We start from the raw sequence: 22,429 nt of genomic DNA, 5'->3' as shown, positions 1-22,429 counted from the left end.
TATTGTGTAAGACAATCATGTGAGGATTCTTAAACGTTCTTCTAACATCCCCCCCGCTCAACAATGTCTGCTGTGGCTGGGAAAGCAGGAGTGATTGGAGTCTCAACTTTGGCGTGGCTGGGATGCAGCTCTGAAACCCTTGATGTGTGTGGGACGGAGCTGACATCTAGCGACTCTCTCCAGAGCGGAGCGCTGCCTCCTCTCGTTTATCTTGTCAGGACAAATGTCAGAGCTGAAAGGGAGGTCTCTCACTCAGCAAACTCGTGGTCCCGCCCTTCTCTTCCCCAGCTTATCTCGGCGGGCCCAGGGCTTGTCCTGTTTACCAGGCAGACTGTGTTCTGCTCTGTTAAACAGCCGAATTGTCAATCCTGCTATGCACCGGCTTGCAGCTCCAGCAGTCCCGGCACAGGCCTCGTCCAGAGCCTCTTAATGTTTCCCTTTCACCTAGCGTTGCCAGATTAAATACATGCCAAATACTACATGAGACATACTTACACCAGAAAATTGTTTAACTAAAATGTAAATTGACCTGGGTGTCTTTGTTGGTACTTCCTTGTTCAGGAATTTGGAATGATTCAGGCTATGATAGGGAGGGTACTAGATTTCTTTCGTGCTGCTGTTTTGCAAGCTTTGGTACTTTGCAGCCTTTTATCCAAAAGGCCAGTGAGAGGGTCAAACGATTTCCAATTATTTGCTAATTATTCTTGTGTTTTATGTGTCCCATATATTATAGTTGCTCTTTAATAATCTATTTTGGTTCTGTTTTTGTGACTAGTGCATACATAGAGATGTCAAGCCAGAAAATATCCTCATCACAAAACATTCAGTGATTAAGCTTTGTGACTTTGGATTTGCTCGGCTTTTGAGTGAGTATTGATGTTTCTCTTAAGTATAAAAGATGAAAAATTCTTTATATAGTAGAGGATCTAAATGCCATAGAAAGCTAGTTCTTGTCTATTTAGGGCCTAAGCTTGTAGTTACTGAAAACACGTAGACACATTCAATAGTTTAAAAAATGTATGCTATATATAAATCATACCACAGTGAAGTGGTTATTTAAAAATACGTCGCCCTCCTGGTTTCTACTGTTTTTTGCACTCTTTTAGAAAAGTGGTTTTCAACTGTGGCTGCAGATTAGAATCACATGGGGAACTATAACTATAAACACTATACTGATCACCCCCACCCCTTCACCCAGGGACTATGGTTTAATTGGACTAGGGTGGGGCCCAAGCATCAGTACTTTGAAAAATTCTATATTCTAAATGATTTTAATGTACAAGTTGTACTGAGAACCACTGATTTGGAAAAGCCACAGATGGGGCACAAGGTAGATGTCTTAGGTCTTCCCCCTCCCAGCTTCGATCCCATGCTTCCACTGCTCTCTCTGTTTCCCATGTCCCATCACTGGCCAGCTGGACCAAGTGACTACTACACAGACTACGTGGCTACCCGCTGGTACCGCTCCCCAGAGCTGTTGGTGGGGGATATGCAGTACGGCCCCCCAGTAGATGTTTGGGCAATTGGCTGCGTCTTTGCTGAGCTGCTGTCAGGGGTGCCTCTGTGGCCAGGCAAATCTGATGTGGATCAGCTCTACCTGATCAGGAAAACCTTGGGTGAGTGGTGTCTCTGTCCTGCGTTTTGGGAAACTGGGTAGTGTTACCCACGTCAGTGCAGAGCAGAGCCAAGTTCCTTGTCTCACCTAATGCCCTTTGTTGTTTCCGGGAGGGGTGGGGGAGAGCACTCTCAAAAAAAAAAAACCTCCATTAAAGTTGTCCATATTTGTTTTAATAAAAAGAATCCACAATTGTGAGTATGTATTAGTTGTCCAAAAAGACAGATTCTCTCTTTGACATAGTTTGGATCAAGTTAAACTCTGAATAATGATCATAGCGACAATATAAACATACATTTCTACAAGGGCTTAGCAGTTTAGAGGATGCTGATGTATTTTATTTCATTTCCGATGATGTGGTCATTCATTTGTTGGTTGTCCTTGACTCCAGCCTGCCAGGCTAATTTGGACTTTTCAGGCCCTGTCGAGAAAGATTCTCAACTTGCTATGTGTCAGGAAGAAAGTCTAGTCTTGCTTTCTAACCCCAAAGCCACTGCCTTTCTTTCTCCTCTTGGGGTGGAGGGGCAGAGGCGAGGAGAAGAGAGAAGGAGAGGGGCAGGTGAAAAGACCCATAAGCAGTAATTGTCCCCTTCAAAAGTGAGGGAGTTTAGCTACTACTCCCCTGAGCATCCCAAATTAAAGTGAACTTGTGCTCTTCTAAACACTTGTAGCCCCCGCTGTTACCACGTCTTTTACTGTCCTCCCAAATTTACCGTAAGCTGCCTGAGGGTGAGACCATGTCTTCTATTTCTATCTGTCCTCCACCAGTGTCTGCACATAGTAGGCAGTAAATATTTGCTGATGGCTTTTGCTGAATGACAAGTAAGAGACCTGGAAACCTTTCCAGGGGCACTGAGCCTTCCTTTGCTAAAATCCTCTGGTGGTTTTAGGACACCCTCTCCATGTCCCCCACTCCCCCACCAACTCTAATGGAAGAAGGTTATTCAGGTACAGGCACTATTCTCATGCTGAAGTTCATGAGGTCTGGGGTAAGGTATCAGAGAGTGTATTTTGGCTGCTTGTCCAAAATGGGGTGGGATAGCAGCTTTATGATTTGAGTGAGAGGTAAATTTCCAAACCAAATTGGTAAAAGTAGACAACTTGATACCCTGGGGTAGGAACTCCAGCCCAGTCCAATAGCTGCATTTCTGGGGGCCTGGCGTGGAGGTTTTTGTTGTTCGCTCTGCCCTGGGAAGTGGGCCTGGGTATGCCTCAGGGGGTCCGTTTCTGAGTATCTCCTTGTATTCTCTGAACAAAATTCCTCTTCAGGTGTACTATCCCTAGAATTTTATGTGAGGGCAATTTTAGCTGATTTGGCTGAAATGCGGGCAGAGCGAGCCGCACATAATCCCCAGAATACAGAAATGCCCCTTTTGTTTCGTTGCTTCACATTGTATGTACTTTTAAACAGTAGATAACACAGGATTTTTCAGATGATCGCTACTTGGTGAAACAAGGAAAGGTGGTTCCAGGCTAGAAATGTGTTCCTTCTAGCCAGATCTTCCATGATTCCCCTGCCTGCCTCCCGCCTTCTCTCTCCCTCCCTCCCCCCCTCCCTCCCTCCCTTCCCCTCTCCTTTCTCTTCCCTTTTCCTTCCTTCCTTCCCTTTTCCTTCCTTCCTTCCTTCCTGCCTGCCTTTTTTTCCTTCCTCAAATATTTTTTGAGTGCTTGTTATGTGTCAGGCACTGTACTAACCTTAGGCCAATACGCTTTTGTTTTAACTCATCAGAATTCATTCAGTTAACATGATTTTGATTTGCAGTTGCTGTACTTTTGCTGTTAAAAAAGGGGGGTTATTTGACTTGTGTGAGTGTGCTTCTGAGCTGTTGGGTATGGATTACTTAAACACAGTCTGAGCCTTGAGGGGCAAGAACCTCGCAGCCTTCAGTTTCTGGGCAGCACTTTGCGCGCTGTGGGTCTCAGCACAGGTTGCTGAGGCTTCCTCAATGCCTCTGCCTCTGACCGGGAGTAGGAGTAGGTACAGACAGACACTCAACCGGCAGAAGGGAAACCACAGATCAGTGCTTGCTAACCCATCTCATTTTATTTCTTCTTTCTTCTGTCCAAAGGAGATCTCATTCCTAGGCACCAGCAAGTGTTTAGCACCAATCAGTACTTCAGTGGGGTGAAAATTCCAGATCCGGAAGATATGGTGAGTGACCCATTTTGGAAAAGTTCTGCATGCGAGGGCTGAGGTTACCAGGCTGTCTAAGTGGTGATCATTCCATTTACATGGGGAGCTGCAGGCTAACTAGGTTTAGGTAGTTACTTTCCTGAGTCTCAGGGCCCAGTCTGCCCTGGAAGTTCAGAGTAGAAAAAAACTGGGGCTCAGGCAAGTGAGTAACTACCAAAACCTAGTTAGCAGAGGTTAGTGAGCATGGTAGACAGGAATGCGGAGTGCCTGCCCTGACCTCACCTGTCCGTCATCATTCTCAGCAGTTGAAGTACAGAGCCAGTCGACGTTAGCCAATGACTCACCCAGGAAAATCCAGCGTTGCCCAGATCCCCTGCTCTAGTGTGCTGTCACTCCCCCCCAGACCATGGGGGGAAATGGTAACGAACTTTCGTGGCCAGCCTCACTCTGGTACCTGTCCTCTGTGGCCAGTGTGCCGAACATACTCATTCTAAAAAAAACAACTGAAAAATTAAAAATATGCACACCCTTAGTTCACTTTCAAGAATTTATTCCAATGAAAGGCATAAAGGTGTAACATTCTTTAATAGAAATCACTTCCCATCAGTAGAGGATTAAATAACTTATAGTCTATGCTTATAATAGAAATACCATGTAGCCAGTAAAAATAGATTTTTATGTATTCACCCCCCAAAAAGTTCACAACATATTGCTAAATGAAAAAATATTTATAAAACAGTATATATAATTTGACATAATTTTAATAACTATTTACTACATGTGTATATATTTATGTATAAAATTATATGACAACCTTTGAAAAATCATGAAAAGGTTTTTACATTTGTGAAACAAACGGCTGCAAGATAAATACAAAAATATTAACAGGGTACCTCTCTCATGGTGGGGTAATTTTTTTCTTTATGGTTTTTGAATACTTTTTTATGTCTTCTAATGGACCTGTATAATAATCAAAAACATTACAGAGCACAGTTAAGGTTTGTGAAATCCTTTGTTTCTACTGTCTAAGAAGAGTATTTCAAATGGAAACTAACCCTCCCGTTGCTCAGTTTCCACGTGAAGGTTCTGTCAAGTTCCATCTGAGCTGTCTGTCCCCTCAGCCCCTTGGCTTGTCTCACAGCAAACGCTTCCTCTTCCCATTCCTGCAGCCACCAGCACTGGGATAAGAGGGGCGTGCTGGGAGCAAGCTGGGACAGAGAGGCAAGAATGACACCTGGCGTATGGGAGGTGACCCAGCTGGCTCCCTAGTGACCTGGACATTCCCAGTTCCACACTGAATATCCCTTAGGATTTCCTGTTTGCTTGTGTACCCGTGAAGCCTCAGAAACAACCCAGGTTTCATAAATGTAAAAGCTTCCCATGGTTTCCCAGAAGTTGTCCTGCAGGGGATTTCCTGTTGACAGAAACACAGGAAGCAGCAGTGGAAGGGATGTGCCGGTTCAACATCTGTGCCTGAGTCCCTCTGCCGGTCAGCAACCCTGCCGGAGGGAGGCCTGCTGGCTTCTGGGGCCGGGAAAACTGGCTAAGCAGGCCAGATGGGCGCATCATATCGCAGCCAAGCCTCCGGCCTCGTCCCAGGCATGGAGCTGAGGCAGCAGAACCTAGTGTCAGCAGTGTCGTGCCAATCCCCAGCCATGCGCAGGTGCAGCACCCAGAAATGGCAAGAGAAATATTTAAACCAGCGATTTTCAACCATTTTCATCTCATGGCACACACAAACTAATTACTAAAACTCTGCAGCACACCAAAAAATGTATTTTTTGCTGATCAGACAAGAAAATAACTTTATTTTGATTTATTCACACTGGGTGTCTATTGTTGTGTTGACTGTTGTCATTTTTTTATTTGACATTCTAATGGAAAAGAGGTCAGTGACACTGACTAGCTATTGCATGTTTTAAAAATTCTTACAGCACACGAGTTAAAAATCGCTGATTTAATCTATGGCCATGGGTGGTTAGGAGAGGGCCTACTCTCAAGGGCTGATACAAATCTGCTTTAGGACTTTTTTTTCCCTCCCTGTATATCACAGGGAATTCCAAAACTGAGGCTCTTTTACTCTTATAGAGATTAATAAGTATACACTCGGGAATTGGTGGTCGTTGTCCAGTTCCCTGTTTAAAACCACACGGTACTCGCAGCACCAGGGATCCTGTTTCATTGGGCGAGCCTGGCCGGCCACTGCAGCCTCCAGCTCGCACAATGCGCTCTACATACACCCAACACAGCTGGTCATTTGTTTCACTCACCTCGGCTGGCTCTTATTTTCTCAGCTCCCAGCTCCCCTCTCTGATTGGCCTCTTTGTCAGTGGTGTATCTCATTAACTGGCTTATCTGTCTGTCTGACATTGGGCATTTCTTCCACTTCATCTTGTTTGTTGTTTCTCATTGTCTCCAGCACGGAACTGGAGCAAAATAGTCTTACATGGCTAAAGGGAGTTTTGAGGGATATCTGCTTGGGAGACACTTTAAACAGCAGGCTGATCAGAGGAACAGCAGGCTCTTGTGGGAGGAGACAGCAGTGTTTATTTCAGAAAACCAAGAAGCATCTGTTCACATGGGTAACAAAAAAAAATCTATTTCGAAGCTCCATTTTTGTGAATGTCAATAAGTGCAAAATTGGGCCCCTTTATATAAAAGCCAAAATGAGTGCCAAAAATTATTCTGAGGCAAGACAAGTTATATAAATTGAGGCAGAAAAAAAGGGAATAACCATTACTCAACAAATTTGCTTGTTTGTTTGTTTCACTAGTGTTTTCTCACAATTTGCTACCTGCATCAATTATTCAGGAAGTGAAGGGAGTGGTTTGGAAGAAGACTTGGAAAATCCATCTGGAGGTGGGGAGAGAAGGAGCTTGTGAAACAGGCATAGGGAGGCTGTTGCAGGTGAGAGGTATGGTGGGCAGAGGGTGGAGGAGGCAAGGAAGGTGCCAGGAAGATGCTGCTGTCACTCAAAAGAAATGCAGTCTGAAGTAACCTCATATTTGAATACATGCTGTAAGTAAAACCCCCTTTTCTTCCTTCATTTCTTTCTTTCTTTTTTTTTTTTTTTTAAACAGGAACCACTTGAATTAAAACTTCCAAACATCTCTTATCCTGCCCTGGGGCTCTTGAAGGTAAAAAACCATGGCTTTTCCAGCAGCTGTTGTCATGGGGGAATCCACAGATTGAAAAGTGTTCCTTTTAGAATTCTTCTCCTTTGAAAAGTATAAATGTTTTCAGTTTTTAAATTGGGTCACATTCTATTACTGTAAAAACACCTGTAAGTGTTTTTCCACTTTAAATAAAGTTAACATTGTATTTGACTTCTAAATTTACACAAAATAGAAATTTCGGAGGAGTGGTGTTTGTTTTAAAAAAGGATTCTTCTCTTCAAAAAAAAAAAGTTTAACCATGGGATTCTTTTAAAGAGTCAACTCCCTGGCATACTTGAAGTAGGTTTTGATTTAAAAATTTATATACATGTACATTTTCCAAACTACATAGGTTTTGTGTGAATGAGGTGCTATTAAAATATTTGCAAATTACTGCAAATTGCAATATTTGAAATGTCCCACCCATTTCAAAAAGTATTGACTACCTTCACTGATGCATTTATAATATAATTTGAAAAGCGAGACAGTTCCTTGGGGTATGGGGTCATGAGAAGTAATCGATCCAGTATGAGCCCTATGGAAAGCCTCCCTGGCAAAGCAAAGAGTGAAGAATGGTGTAATACAAAGGGATATATATATTATGCCTCTGCTTCTATGCAGATACATGTATGCTTGTCAGGCATAGACTATTTCTGAAAGAATATACAAAAAAAATCTGATTTTAGAGGGGGAAATGGAAAGAGTGGTGGACTTCGCTGAGTCTTGTATGCATTTTATTTTGACCACATGTAGGTATTATTTTTTAAATTAAAAAAAATCAACCTAGTTTTTACAAAGTATATGCAAGGGACAGAATGGGTTAAGTGGATAATCCAGTTGTATCCTACTCCTTGGGAGCAGAGTAGCAACTGCCTCAAGAAGAGAACAAGGTGGGGAAAATGATTTTTGGTTACTATTTCCAGAAACTATTTATTATGTAGTTACCCATTCTGGAATGATCATGGAAGGAACTAAAACCATGACTGGGTTTTTGCCCCCTCTTTTTTCCCCCACTTTGTTCCAAACTGATTCTAAGTTTAATCTTACAAAGAAGAAAACATGACATTAATACATTAGTATTATTCTTAAAAAGTGAGAAAGATGGAATTTTCTCTTCTTTTAGGGCTGTCTTCACATGAATCCTGCTGAGAGACTGACGTGTGAACAGCTGTTGCAACACCCCTATTTTGACAGCATCAGAGAAAAAGGGGGTTTGGCCAAAGATCATGACAAGCCAACAAGGAAGGCCCTAAGACAGAATCGAAAGCACCTGCCTGGGGTAAGAATGGGGCACAGCTTTACGAAAGCATCCAAGGTTGCAGTTTCAAATGACCTCAGACCTGCCACCTGGTCAAGAGAGTGTGAATCTGCACTGGTGGTGGCAACTGTGGCTGGCAGCTCCAGCACCTCATTCCTGCCCCAGGACCCTGCTCACATGATTTACCAGCCGGGGCCCCAGAGACAGCTGCCTCCTAAGGCCCTTTCTCCCTGAATCCAAAAGATGTTCTTGCCCTGCAGTTCCTGGGTGCCACCCAGGGGCCAGGGTTTTTGGCATGTGTGAGCACAGGTCTCAGCTGCGTACCTGGTGTCACTCCAGCTGAGCGTGCTTTTTGTGTTTTGGAAAATGAAATCAGATTCATCCCAGCAGCTCTTAGTCATCTTGTTTACCTTCTGTATTAATTGACATTCCAGGTTTATTCCCCCAAAGGAACTGTTTTCCCTCCTGATCCTCTAACTGGCAGAGTTGGCTAGGGTAAATGCAGTGATGAGTGCCTTCAGTGATAACCGCAGAATAGTACATTTAGCCAAAGAGTAGCATCCAAAGTGCACACTGGGAGCCTGTGAAGCATCATGATTGGTGTAAAGTGGCAAAATGGCCTTACATTAAGTGTCTTGTCATAAGCCAAAAGCTGTAATAATTTAGGATGGATTGTAGTCGGAACCAAAACTAAGATGAGCCGGCTGCTCCTGGTCACTTCTGAAACTGCCTAGATACCCCTTAAGCTGAAATTATCTTGCTTTAGACTTTCCCTTTGCAGCCTCCACTGCACAGCATGCTGAGTGGTATCTGGTGGTGTGTGTGAGGTTTGGAGGAGGGAAGAGGGTATACTGGCCATTAGGAGCAGGTACCACATGAACTTCAGGGCCCTAAGGATAGGTCAGTTTCAAAATTGAGAATGTTTATATTTTAGTCTCTGTCATATATGACCCAGGGAGCAAAACAGGTTGGAAAAAGACTCCCCCTTCAGAGTTAGCCCTTATCTCTCTGTTTTTTTGTGATCAAGAGTAAAGAGTCTTGATGGAAATAATTTCACTTGAAAGAATATGGGAATCCCACTAATTTGTGTATTGCTCATAAGTACTGAAGGATTCAACTGTTTGATTTAAAAGTAATAAAAAAATACCTACTTTTCAGATACCTACAGCCGTATAGTACAATAAAAAAGTATAGGTGTGTGTTCTCCTTGTTTTTACATGACATTTACAATAAATTCAAACAATTTCTGGCAGCTCGAAGGAAGCAGTTTTTCTCTTTTTAACTAAGGAGTAAGTGGGCAAATCGCCTAAATGCTCCAGACACCAGTTTTCTTTGCTGTAAAACAAGGCATTGGCTTAAATGATCCTGTGAATATATGCTGGACTCCTGTGAATATATGCTTTTTTCCAATAATGTTGACACATAGAATTTTCCTTTTTTATATTCTCTAAATTTTGTTTAATGTGCATGTTTTTCTTCTTAACGTGAAATAAACCTCTAAAAGGAAAAGCAGAGACCAAATTTAAACATTTTGTCCTCTCTCACGTTCTGGATTCTGTGCAGAAAAAGTATTTCTGTGCTGGAAATTTCACTTATTTACCTCTTTTGTGATATGTTACCGACAATGGAAAAAGTGCACGGCATTAAACGTAATTCTGTGCTTTGTATTTTCAGTTGCAGTACCTACCTCAGCTGACTAACAGCAGCATCCTTCCAGCTTTGGATAATAAGAAGTACTGCTACAATACCAAGAAACTTAACTACCATTTTCCAAACATTTAAGGAGCTTGGAGATTGATGATAAAAAAAGAACTGATTAATAACTAAAAAAAAAACCCTAATACATTTGATTGAAAACCATCCCAATGTTGAGAAAACGTAAGTAACTAATGAGGGGAGACCACTTGGCAAGATAGGAAAGGAAATTCCAGAAGCAGTCTTCCATGCTTGGTGATGCTATCCAGAACAGAAGGGGAAAACTCACTTGGATTTCCACTAGTGTTTTTGTTGTATCTGAGTATCTGAACTTATGGACAGATACAGAAATGGTATCTACTGCCCATTGCTCTGACAAAACTAGAGGTGTAAAAAAGGTTTATGCTTCCCTTGTACCATATGCAACAGTGAGAAATGGATCACAAAATGCCCGTATGTATTTCCTTAGATCTCTGTTGCCTTGAGTCCTATCTCCTATCTTTTCAGATTGTTTCAACATCATGTTTAAGGAGGGTTTTAGTTCTGGAAATCAAAATATTTAAAATTCTATTTCCTGTTTGTTCTCTTTCTTGGTTTTTAAATTTTAAAACATTTTTGGAATATTTAAGTTATTCAAAATGCTTAAAAACATGTATTATCAAAGACATATGCTTACATATTTAATGATGTGTTTATAGACATTTCTCACATATACTTTTGTCTTTACCTTTAGTAAAGGATGCATCTGAGTCATTTTTACAGGTGAGATGGATTACTGTACTCCATCTACACCCGTTCACTCAATTCCCCTTGAAAACAATGGCATGCAGACTGGCGCTGACCAAGGCGCAAGGGGCAGGACAAAACCTATAGGCTTGGCAGGAACTGAGCCTGCCAGCCTAAAAGTAATTAGTACTCCTTTCTCTCCAGTTCAGCTTCGGACTTGGAGACAGATCTACAGGCAGGACTATAGTGATCTGGTGTTCGAAGAAATTGCTTATGAGTTTTTACCTGGGTCATGAAAGACCTTAGGTTGTAAACTGTTGTTTTCCCTGAAATATCTTTTTATACAATATGTATATGTGTGTATGCACACATGTACATATGTGTATGTATATACATACTATTCTAACAAATAATAATAAAACTGTAGTCCAAAATGATATTGAGGATTCCTTGCTTGCACGGTGATACTTAAAATGATGACATAATTAGCTCTGATTTGGCCTATTGCTCCTATTCAAACAGTTCATCCTTGTCGCATAGACACAAGGGCAATGTGAAGTTCATGTCTTTTCTTATAACTCAAAGTCATTTTTGGTTGATGTGCTGCAGCTATCTCCTAGCAGTTCTCAGCCATGGTTTTTGAAGTTGTATTTTATTGTATCTTCAAAACATTTCCTCTGCACCCTGTTTACTGCTATGTTAATTTTCTTCATGAGAGCATTTGACCTTATTCACTTACAGCTAAGTAAGTAACCCACCAAATTCTGGCAACTGCTCAATCATTTTGGCTACCCCAGCCAGTTTAATGGTATCCAAAGTCTTCCTGATGTATGTAGATTCTTGCATAGGGCTGATAGTAGGCTAATTACTAACCCCAGTATTATCTAATTCTTGTTATGTAGTTTTGCGTCAAATGACAAGGATATCCAACTTGTGTGAATAGTCTACATTTTGTTTTTCCCCTTTTCCTTCACCCAAAACAATGCACTTGACAAGGCAGGTGACTGTAACTGCCTATTTATGTAACAGTTTTACAGAATACCATTCAGAATAGAAAGTAGCTCCAGACTAAACTGTGGTGAATCAGTTGCCTCATCACACAGTAGTCAAACTTGAGAGAGGTGTGCTTGCTTTTTTCTAATGAGTTCTATTAAATGTACGCTTACATTAACCACATCTACAACCTTTTCTTCACATGGAATCACCACTGTTTCAGGTGAGACTCTTCTATATCCTTGTCTTTTTTTTTAATTTATTATTTTTCTGATTTAAAAATGACAGTGGCAATTATATTAGTAAATAGTATATCATGTATGGTATGTGCTATTTACATAAGCTGGTTTCTAAGCACAATTAAAATTCATTTTCTACCTGAGTGCACTATCATGGAAAGTGTTTATTTTAAAATTACTTCCAAAGTTGTATTCAACAGCTTAATGTTTAAACCAAACATACAGAAATCCACAAATAATTTGGCATATAACAATAATAGAATCAGAGCCCCTTCAAGCAGGTAAAAATAAAGATGTGTTTTTATTTAATGGTATTCTTTATCACTGCTTTCTAGCTATAAATTGAATTTTGTGTATACTCCTTTCTGTTGTCCCTTGAGCTCATAGGAAATAGTATCCAATGTATATGGGGGAATAAAAATCAGTTTCTAATTGACGTGTTAAAACTTTCAGTTTAATACTCTTTTTTAATTGAAGCAAAAAGTAAGTACAACTCTGCTGGTCCTCATGCATGTTTCCTCTGCTTTACTGCAGTCAGTAGAGCTATTTGAATTCAGCCAAGTATTTATGTCTACTTTTAATAAAGCACCAGACTAAACTTACCAAATAAGACAAATTAGCCAGAAACTACTCATTCAGCAAAAGGGTGTATGTTATAAAAGCACAGGAATGCAGGATCATGAGAAAGGCATGCAAACCCTGGGAAGCAATATGAATGCCTCAGTAACCACTGATTCCTTTGCATGATTGACTTTGTCGATGAATCTGAAATTTAGCTTTCAATTTTTCACAATTGTACATTTATAGTAACATGCTTCAATAACTTTAAGGTAAAATGTAACATAAATTACTGTTAAAACACAATAAAGAATATCTGTGTTGTACATTGAAGTAACTTGAAAGAACTCTTAAGTCAGCATCTAAATCAACAGATACCTATACACGTATGTATATAAAAAGAGGAATATATTAGAATTAAAATGCTACCTGGTTTTACATCATTTTCAGTTTAGTAACTTTAGTGAGCCTTGTCTGAATATTTATTTCCTACATGATGGACTTTCTGCTTTTAAATATGATATCTAATTATGTGTCGATTACATAATTATGTCCTGCTGTTTAGGATCAACAATTTTAAACGACACTTTATATTGAATAAGGCACTGATTGTTGATTATTGTTATTTTACTTCAAGTCTAATTTTAGTTCCAGAGAAGGGAGTGTTGTCTTAAAGGCTTGGACAAGGTTTTCTTTATTTTTTATTCCAGGAAGATCTCTTAACAACAAATACTTGAGGTTTCTGTAAAAAGAGAAAGAAAAGAAGTTACTTCAATTTGGCTTTTATAGCATTAAAACTAAATTCAATTTATTAACTTTTAGGAAAAAAATGACAGGATGTGTGTATTAGTTGTTCTGAATTATACCAATGCTTCTATCTGAATCTTTCCAAATACTCTATGTATATTATGGCATAAAACACCTTTGCATGTGAGATATAAAATATGAATTTTAACCTAGAAAGGGAAACAAGTTAGAAAAGTTTTTAAAGGAATTCAGGATGAAGCCCTGAAGCCTCAACTATTGTATGAAACAATCTAGTACTTTTGGTTCTAATGTTTAAAGTTTCTCAAACTTCCTGTGTAGGTTCTTGTCAGAACTTGGGGAAAATTGCTTTACAAGATGCAGAGGAAGCATAATAGATAATGCTTATTGAGAACTTACTGTAGCAGGCATGATGCTAGGTGCTTTACACAGATTTACTTTTTTAAAAGATGCCCCCTAAAATAATGCATTACGGTTGATAATGTCAACTGTTTTAAAGTATTAGAGATGAAGGTTAAATCATGTTCTCGTATTTTTCAGGACTAAAACAAGATACGACCCTTCAACTGTTTTAAATTCTGATTTTTCACCTTAACATCATTATCGAGTTTCCCTTTTGGCACTGACCACCTACCTTAAATGACACAAAGCAGCGATGCCTTTGTCTGTGACACTGCCACACGAAATTATTTCCATTTCCAACAAGCTTTCTTGTAAATTTTCAAATTGGCCAATTCTCTCCAAACAGCTGTCCTCGATATAATGGCACTTGCAGAGCCTTATTTTTTCAACATGCTTTAGACCCTCTATGGGGGAAAAAGGGCGGTTTAAGATTCTACTTTACCATTAAAATAACTGACAATCTCAGTTTTCGCAGGACTGTTCTGATTTCAGAATTAAAAATCCTATGTCCTGGGAAACCTCTCAGTCCCAGGAAAACTGGAATGATTAGTCACCTTATCAACCGTGATAAGGTGACCACGGAGTATTCACTATACGGGTTGTGCCGAGAGGACCATATTGCAGTCAGACATCCATGCACTGGAGGAAAGATATGCCCACCCTACCGGAAGCTGTGTGCATATAATTATTCCAACATACTGAGGATTTCTCAATGATAAAAGCTTGACAAACAAGGCTTGAATTTTAAGTCAATAAACCACAGAATGAAGTCATGCGGAGACAAGCTTAGTAAGGGGAGAAAGGAGAAGAAGTTGTTTGTAATCTCTATTTAGTTCAAAAATAAATACTATACATAGGGAGAAACAAACTGCATTATACTGAAAAGGCAAAAACGACATATCTATGACTACAATACTCAACTGCAACAAAATGTCACTGTAAATCACTTGCATTTCTCACAAGAAATGATAGGGTAGTTACCTATGTAATCAAATCCAATGCTCATGATACAGGAGTCAGTGGCATCAATGGCCTGGATTTTGTATTTGTCCAGAGGGCCTGTTGGGAGGTGGTTGTAGTCCTTCTGCCACCTCTCCTGGCCATGGTAGCGTACCGTGGCTCCACAGCGAAGCAGCCACTCGGAGGCCGCCCTTTCGGGCCCAGCGTCCCTGATGCGTTCATAATCTACTCTGTCGGAAAGCGAACAAAAGCAGTTAGGTTTTACTGTAATCATTAGCTTCTTAACTATATTCACCAACATAAACAGAATAGCAACAACTTTCTATTTCAACTGACCGAGGAGGGAGACAAGTATATTAGTGAGACCCACACAAAGAAAAGCATACAGTGGCTCTACCTGCTACCTTTCCTGCTTTTATTTTTGTTTCCAAGTGAACTCTGTCAAGACATGTTATTTTTATATGAGCTATCAGGCAGACGTGAGTCTTCATTGGTTCATACGTAGCACAGTGCCTGGCACCAGGTGGTACTCAGTAACTATGTATTGAATGATGCACTTGGTTGTTTTTATTAGTGATAAAGGAGGGAATAATTTTGAACCTATGTTCAAATTAATCTTAAGTGATATTTGTTAATTTCTATATACAATTTTTTCTCTAGTTAGTGTTGTTAACGCTGTATTAAGCAACAAGGAGGTTTGCCTCACCAGTTTCTAAGCATGACACCCATTAACTTTTTAAAAACTTGAGTTCCCTAGATACTATTCAAAAGGCTAACTAGATCCTGTAAGAATCCATAGAATATTCTTAAATTACATTTATTGAGCTTTTCTGATTATAAAAGTAGTAAATATTCATTTTAGAAAACTTGAAAGGCAGGAAAAGGCCAAATAAGATAAAAATCACTAAAATCCTGCAACCCAGTCACATTAATACTTTGTAATCTATCTTTGATCCTTATTCGATGCTTGTGTGTTTTGTTTGTTTTTAAACAACATGAGGATCATAATGTATACACTGTACAAAAAACCCACCTGAAACACAAGAAATAATCACACAGCTAATGGGAACTCATCTAACTTTAATGATCCCCATGTTCCTTCACTTTAATGAGAGTAACTTACTTATTAAACACTGCATTCAACCAGCCCCAGAAGTATCTGGTGTCACATGACCATGGGAGTTTCCTTAAGCCACATAACTGCCAGGAAATTTTTCCAAACAGCATCATTTAATCTAGACACACAAAACATTATTAATATTAGATAATCAGCTGGCAACGGGAGTCACGTACAGTCACTTTACAACTTCAAAGTCAACGCTCTTGTGCCAATAAAGCTGATGATTCACTTGCCTCTCAACAGTTATTGAGCTAGTCACTCCTGTCTGTTTCCCAGCTTCTATTGCTGCAAAAGAAACCAGGTACTCTGTGGTTCCTTCCCGCCTTGACATTAGGTTCCATTGTTCTATCCTCAGTTGGCGTCTGTCTGTGCTGTTGCCACCTGGTGTCCACTCAGGCAGTGCACCTACACATTGATAGAATCAGCTACCCCCAATCTACATTTCCCGCAATGAAAATGCAAACTAAATCGCCTAGGGAGTGCTGTGTGAAGGTCACGACACGTACATCCAGGAAGGAAGAGGAGACATGGAAGCAGATATTCCTATGACAAGGCTGCAAACAATGTCACCAGAATAGTGTAAACGACTGTGGAAGGGCAGCTGGGAAAGTCTAGGCCAGTAACTTCACCTCTCTGACCCTTGGTTTTCTCACTTGTAAAAGGAGATGAGGTGCTCAGATGATTCCCAGCTATAAAAATCTATAACCGTGAATTGGGAAAGTGATTTCTGAATTGTGTCTCAGTCTGATTTATGCCAATTCACATTTCTCTAGTACTGTGCCAGGTTGGGGGGAAACACGGATAAATGAAGCTCGGTTGTTGTCTTTGAGGAGCTAACAAGTTAAGACAGGGTGGAGTGAGCTCAAACAAGTTCCCGAGTAGTTAAAATACAGGATACAACCTGATAAACATTTCAAAAGAGTTAAAATAAGACCAGGCCAGGATTTCAATAAAGGTACCAGGAAAAGGTCTGTCAGGAGATGAGCGGAGCCAGGGACATTTAGGCATGTTGAATCTCAGTTTGGTTAGCACATGGGGGTAATGAGGAGACAATTTACATAGTCACATCAGAAAGGGTCTGGCACAATCAGCCAGGGCATTTGGACTGTCTTCTGCAGGTGGTTGGGTGTCACTGAGGTTTTAGCACAACACACTGGCATTGCTGGAGCTATGCTTCAGGAATATGACTCAGACAGCAACATCAAGATTGAGTACAACAGAACAGGACAGAAAGCAGCTACCAAGGGCTCCAGCTAGGAGCCTGGGACCTGGGAAAGGGCCGAGTGGGGAAAGAATGAAAATGACATTACAGAATGGACTGCACATGACTCAGTAAGTGAGATGTAGGGGCAAGGGCCAGAGAAGTTGAAGATGACAGTTGTGGTCCTGAGTCACTGGTAGGATGATGATGCCACTATGAAATCAGTGTCAGAAGGGATATGGTTGTGGGTTCTGGTTTTTTTATTTCCCAGTTTTGTATATTCCAAATATGAAGTGTTGAACTTCTAAGAGGAGATGAGCAACAACTGATTAGAATCCAAGTCACAACATGGTACAACTGAAAGGAACTCAGACCACCTAGACCAAACCTGTCATTTAGAGATCAGGAAACTGAAGCCCTGATATTAAGTAAATTGCTGACACCCTAAATCCTTTCTAGAACAAGGTGGAGTTTTAATAAATGCATGTGTTTGAAAGAACTTGCCCAATGTTTCACGGCTAATTGGTGGCAGTGCTGACACTTGAACCTAGTTCTGTCTACTACCAGTTCAGGGCTCTTTCCTTAATCATTGGATGGTTCTGCAACTCACGGGGAAAAAAGAGGACTAGAAAGAGGCCTGAGTGGGAACCAACTTAGAGCTGAGGAAGTGACTGAAGATGCTGAGGTTGTGGAACAGTGAGAGATAAGATGTAAGGACTTGAACTCACCTATCCTTCTGGTCCCTTTTCCACCATCACTGTACCTTTAAGACTGTTAACCTCTCACTACCCCCACCCTACTTTCACATTCTCAGCCCTTTGCAGCTTTTTGTTAGAGCTCCCTCCACGTGTGCCCACCTCTAAAAACTCCATTGGCTGCCAACCTCATTTACAAATCTGGGCTTTCCAGCTTCAACTCAGGCTGTGCCTTATTTATCATTACTTCCCACTCACCCAATCCTTTCTGTGGAAATTTTACTCAACCTCAAGACTTTATTCAACTGCCATCTTTATCCATCCATCCATCCACTCAACAAATATTTATTGGATGTCTGCTATACCTAGTGGAAGAGACACAATGGGAAGACAGAAAAACCAAAACACTGAGACAAAGTCGTGGTTCCTGTCCTCATAGAATGTATGGTCTAACGAAGAAGGCAGAAGACACAAACAAGCAACATGCCACATGTCTTAGCAGAGGTATGAACAAGTTCTGTCAGAGCCTAAAAGAGTGAAGGGAAGGCTTACACTAGAATCTTCTTTTGGAAAAGGGAAAGAAAATTCTGCAGAGCAAAAAGAGCAGCAAGGATCACATCTTATTCATCTCCATTTTGCTTAGCACCTAGCACAGTGCCATACGGCCAATGCAAGAGTTTAAGGAATATTTGCTAATTAATAGTCTTCCATGGTTGATATATGTCCATGGAGAAATGTAAAACCAGAGAAACTGTTATTAAGCAGGTACATTTAAGTGGTCTGTGAAAACTGGAGTACTTTCACTTGATTTATTTTGGCCTACCTTCTAATTCAGCTTAAAGAAAAAGCCAAATTTACTACTTCCACTATGACCTCTAAAAATATTAGCTATTATGTAATTAAAATAATTAAAATAAAATTATTTGGCTATTAATAAAGGTAAAAAATTAATTGGTAGATTTGTATATTCTCATTGCAACTTTGCTAGTTGATTTTAGCAATTTCAGATGAATTCAGGCGGCTACCTCAGGGAATGCTCTCTACAGGGAAAGAGGAGACCTCTACTGGTAAGTTGGTGAATTAAACTCTAACGAATTAACAGAAACCAGTTAAATGCAAGTTAAAAATAACCACTACTGCCCTGGCCCTGAGCTCAGTTGTGTTGGAGGGTGGTCCTGTACACCAAAAGGCTGCAGGTTCGATCCCTGGTTGGGGTGGGTATGGGAGGCGACTGATCGATGTTTCCCTTTCTTTCTATCTCTCTCAAATCAATAAACATATCCTCAGGTGAGGATTGAAAAAACAACCACTACTAAATTACTACTGTGATAAATAACTCAAGAGTTAAAATCATTAAAAAGAACACTTATTATCAGAACATGGCTCAGAGCCACAAATTTGTAACTGATGTTCCTAAAAGTTGCGATTATGTTTGTGACTTAGAGAAGGCCTAACCTCTGTGTGACTCAAAAGGATCCTCAGTGTTTCTGATTAGGTCTGATTGAGAGTTGCCATTTGCTTAAAACAATGTTTGGTTTTCTTAAGTGGAAGTTCTGTTTTACATATTAGATATAATTACTTCTGTGGGCTATTCAAAGTGATGGCTAACTTAGTGGTGAAAAAGGCTGTAGGGAGAGAGTTATCAGAATTGGGGGGTGCTTTCCCCCAAAATTACAACACTATTTCACTTCAAAGATCCTATTATTGATGCCAATTCTTATTCCTGAGGCACGACGAGTCTAGTGAAATATAATAGAGCAATTCATTAGGAACTGGAAGCAAAGTTCCCAAAAGCCATTTCTAGGCCAACATCACATGACGCTTACTGAACTGACAGCTTACAGGTTCTGAACAGAGGAAGACGAGCACGCATTCTCAGCTGAGAGAGAGGTGTCATGAACACAAATGTCTCTAGCCAGAGATACTACAGGGTGTATAAATGTAAGGTGAGCTCTTGATTTGAAATCACTTAATTGAAACAAATTAAGGTACAATCCTAGGGGAGAGGGTAAACAGAAAAAAAATCGTAAAAAGAGCATGTGTATTATAAGTTCTTTCGACTTGCTAAACTAAGAGGCACATGCGCAAAATCACAGCAGTAAAAAAGTTACTATGGTCTGTTAAAGTCTGATCACAGACCCTAGAAGTATGTAATTCTTCATTCAACCTAGTAACAAATCAACTACATGCTGACTAAAAAAATAACCATTTCCACTACATACCTATCAAAATGATTAAAATAAAAAATAGTGACCCCACCATATGCTGGTGACGAGGAGAAACTGATTACTCGAAAATTGCTGGTGGGAATGTACAAAGGTACAAGCCACTTTGGAAAAGCAGTTTGGCAGTTTCTTACATAACTAAATCTGTGCTTATCAAATGACCCAGCAATCGGAGCCTTAGGCATTTATGCCAGGCAGACAAAAACAGGTTCTCACAAAAAAGCTGTACACTAATGTTAATAGCAGCTTTATTCAAAATAGCTAAACACTGGAAACAATTCAGATGTCCTTCAATGGGTGAGTGGTTAAATATACTGTGGTACCATGAAATACTACTCGGCAATAAGGAATGAACCATCGATACATGCCACAACTGGGATGGATCTAAAGGGGTTATGCTGAGTGAGAAAAGCCAATTCTGAAAAGTTATATACTGTATAGTTCTGTTTATGTAAATTCTTGAAGTGACAAAATTTTAGAAAGGGAGAACAGACTGGGGAAGGGGTGCCCTGCAGCAGGAAAGTGCAGTTATATTACAGAGGAGCCCTGGCCAGGTAGCTCAGTTGTTTAGAGCATCATCCTGATGATATATACGGTATATATATACACACACTTGCAGGCTAGATCCCCCATCAGGGTACATACAAGAATCAACCAACAAATGCATAAATATCCCTGACTCATGTGACTCAGTGGCTTGGGTGTTGTCCTGCAAACCAAAAGGTCTCCAGTTCAATTTTGATCAGGGCACATGCCTGGGTTGCAGGCCAGGCCGCTGGTTGGAGGCATGCAAGAGGCAACCAATCAATGTTTCTCTCTCACATCCATGTTTCTCTTCCTCTGTTTCTCCCTGCCTTTCCCTCTCTCTAAAATAAATAAAAATCTTAAAAAAAAAAAAAAAAAAACAAACCCCAAGCATAAATAAATAGAACAACAAATTGGTTGGTTTTTTTCTCTCTATATAAAAATCAGTAAATTAAAAAAGGAGAGGGGGCAATGGAGGGATTCTTTTGATGGAACTGTGCTTGACAATGGTGGTGGATACAAGAACCTACACACAGATAAAAACTATACAGAACTTGCCCTGGACAGTGTGGCTTGGTTGGCTGGAGTGTCCTCCCGTGCACCAAATCGTTGTGGGTTTTTTTGGCTCCCCGGTCAGGACACCTATGGGAGGCAACCCATTGATGTTTCTGTCTCACATTGATGTTTCTCTCTCTGTCTCTCTCTCTTTCCCCCTTCCTGTCTCTCTAAAATCAATAAATGTATCCTCGGGGAGGACTGATTAAAACATATATGTAAAATTGGTGAAACCTAAATAAGATCAATGGATTGTGTCAATGTCAGTTTCCTGGTTGTAATGTTGTGCGATCATTTGGCAAGATGTTATCATTGAGGGAGACTTAGTAAAGGGTACACAGAATCACCGTTGTTCCTTACACCTGCATGGGGATCTACAATTATCTCAAAAAATTGTTAAATAAATTTAAAAAATAACCATCCCTTTTTTTTTAAATTGTGATAGAAAAAGCAGGTAACATTCTACATTGTTTTCACAAATAAAGCAAAATATGTACAACTATCCAGGAGGTAAAACCATTTGAACATAATAAAATCAGTCATTTATCGAATACTTCACTGTGCTAAAACCTGATGAGCCCTATCTCCTAACCCCAACAGCCCTATGAGGGAGCCACTACCACTACTCTTAGTTCACAGAGGAGGGAAGGGTCTGAGGCAAAGAGGTGAAGTGACCTCACCAAGCCACCTAAGGACTGGAACCAAATCCAAACGGGCAAGTAAAGTTCTTCCAGCTATTAAGTTGTATCATTCTACTTTTCTGTTCAGCTCTTCTGACCCTAAAAAATTAAAAACTGCCATTAGGCACAGAACGGGTGTTCAACTGGCACAGGGATAATCACGTAATTTTAGAATAATAGGTATTTTAGAAATTACATAGCCCACCTCCCTCATTTTACAGATAGGGAAACAGGGGAGATGGGACCTGTACAGGAGAGTCTGTTCCCAGGCCCGCACAGCATAGTTAAAATTCTATGTCGGCCCAGTAGTAAAGATAAGGGAACAACGCTAAATGATGGCAGAGACCTAGAGGGGTCCGGTTCCTCTACGCGACATTTACGGGACCGATAAGCAACCGAATGAATGCCACCGCCAGGAGCCTCACAAAAAGAAGTCTAGAAGATCGCAGGTTATCAGGAGTTGCTGTGACAAAGGACTTCGGTCCCGAGCGAGGGCTAAGGCCGGACGGGGCGCGCCCCTTCAGTGGGCACTTGGCTTGGTGGGAGCCGTGTGCTGAGCAATCCGCCTCCAGCTGACCACGTACAGGGCCGGAGCCGGGGCGGGGCGGAGAGGGAGGAAGGGAGGCCACTGGGCCCGCCAAGACAAGGTTTCATCGTAATCACCGTAATCATGCCCTGATTTTCTCCCGCTGCCCCGCGTCGGCTCGACGGTGAAGGTCAAAGACGCACAACTCGACGGGACAGGTTTTCCCTAAGCCAAGCGACGGGAGAAGGGAAAGGACAGAGCGTGACTACCACTCCAGTCCCGCCGCTCGGGCCTAGGTCCACTACTCACAGTGTCGGAGGGAGGGAGGGAGCGAGCGTCCCCAGCGTGTACAGCAGCGCCGGCCTGCCCTTCGCCCTCCGCCGAGCGCACCCATTGGTCACT

At 40.9% G+C, this 22,429-nt stretch overlaps 2 protein-coding genes across 8 annotated transcripts in view; one reads left to right on the top strand and one right to left on the bottom strand.

Moving 5' to 3' along the window:
• Positions 1 to 11,020, top strand: part of CDKL1 (cyclin dependent kinase like 1) — a 38,604-nt gene extending 27,584 nt beyond the window's left edge. For 2 of the 3 annotated variants that reach the window (XM_053928189.2, XM_053928190.2), the window contains exons 5-10: positions 776 to 866; positions 1,416 to 1,616; positions 3,685 to 3,767; positions 6,830 to 6,886; positions 8,028 to 8,183; positions 9,837 to 11,020. In XM_053928189.2, coding sequence (XP_053784164.1) covers positions 776 to 866; positions 1,416 to 1,616; positions 3,685 to 3,767; positions 6,830 to 6,886; positions 8,028 to 8,183; positions 9,837 to 9,944 — 696 coding nt within the window. In that variant the 3' untranslated portion in view covers positions 9,945 to 11,020. The remainder of the gene's footprint in view (positions 1 to 775; positions 867 to 1,415; positions 1,617 to 3,684; positions 3,768 to 6,829; positions 6,887 to 8,027; positions 8,184 to 9,836) is intronic. The other variant, XM_071221991.1, reaches the window with a different exon arrangement.
• A 1,077-nt stretch (positions 11,021 to 12,097) lies between these two features.
• DMAC2L (distal membrane arm assembly component 2 like) lies at positions 12,098 to 22,429 on the bottom strand. 5 transcript variants are annotated; one of them, XM_045201352.3, is made up of 6 exons: positions 22,337 to 22,406; positions 21,502 to 21,600; positions 15,624 to 15,735; positions 14,522 to 14,730; positions 13,773 to 13,944; positions 12,098 to 13,115 (listed from the first exon to the last, which is right to left on the bottom strand). In XM_045201352.3, exons 3-6 carry the CDS (start codon positions 15,728 to 15,730, stop codon positions 13,001 to 13,003), a joined length of 603 nt encoding a protein of 200 aa, XP_045057287.2. In that variant the 5' UTR covers positions 15,731 to 15,735; positions 21,502 to 21,600; positions 22,337 to 22,406; the 3' UTR covers positions 12,098 to 13,000. The 5 variants fall into 5 exon arrangements, with proteins under 5 accessions (XP_045057287.2, XP_024423826.2, XP_024423829.2 ...); XM_024568058.3 differs by lacking the exon at positions 22,337 to 22,406 and adding an exon at positions 22,165 to 22,330; XM_024568061.3 differs by lacking the exon at positions 21,502 to 21,600 and having other exon boundaries at positions 22,337 to 22,429.

The sequence above is a fragment of the Desmodus rotundus genome, chromosome 7 (assembly GCF_022682495.2).
Source record: "Desmodus rotundus isolate HL8 chromosome 7, HLdesRot8A.1, whole genome shotgun sequence".
Classification (NCBI taxonomy): Eukaryota; Metazoa; Chordata; class Mammalia; order Chiroptera; family Phyllostomidae; genus Desmodus; species Desmodus rotundus.
The sequence above is the reverse complement of the archived record's forward strand: the minus strand, read 5'-3'. Positions and strand labels throughout refer to the sequence as shown.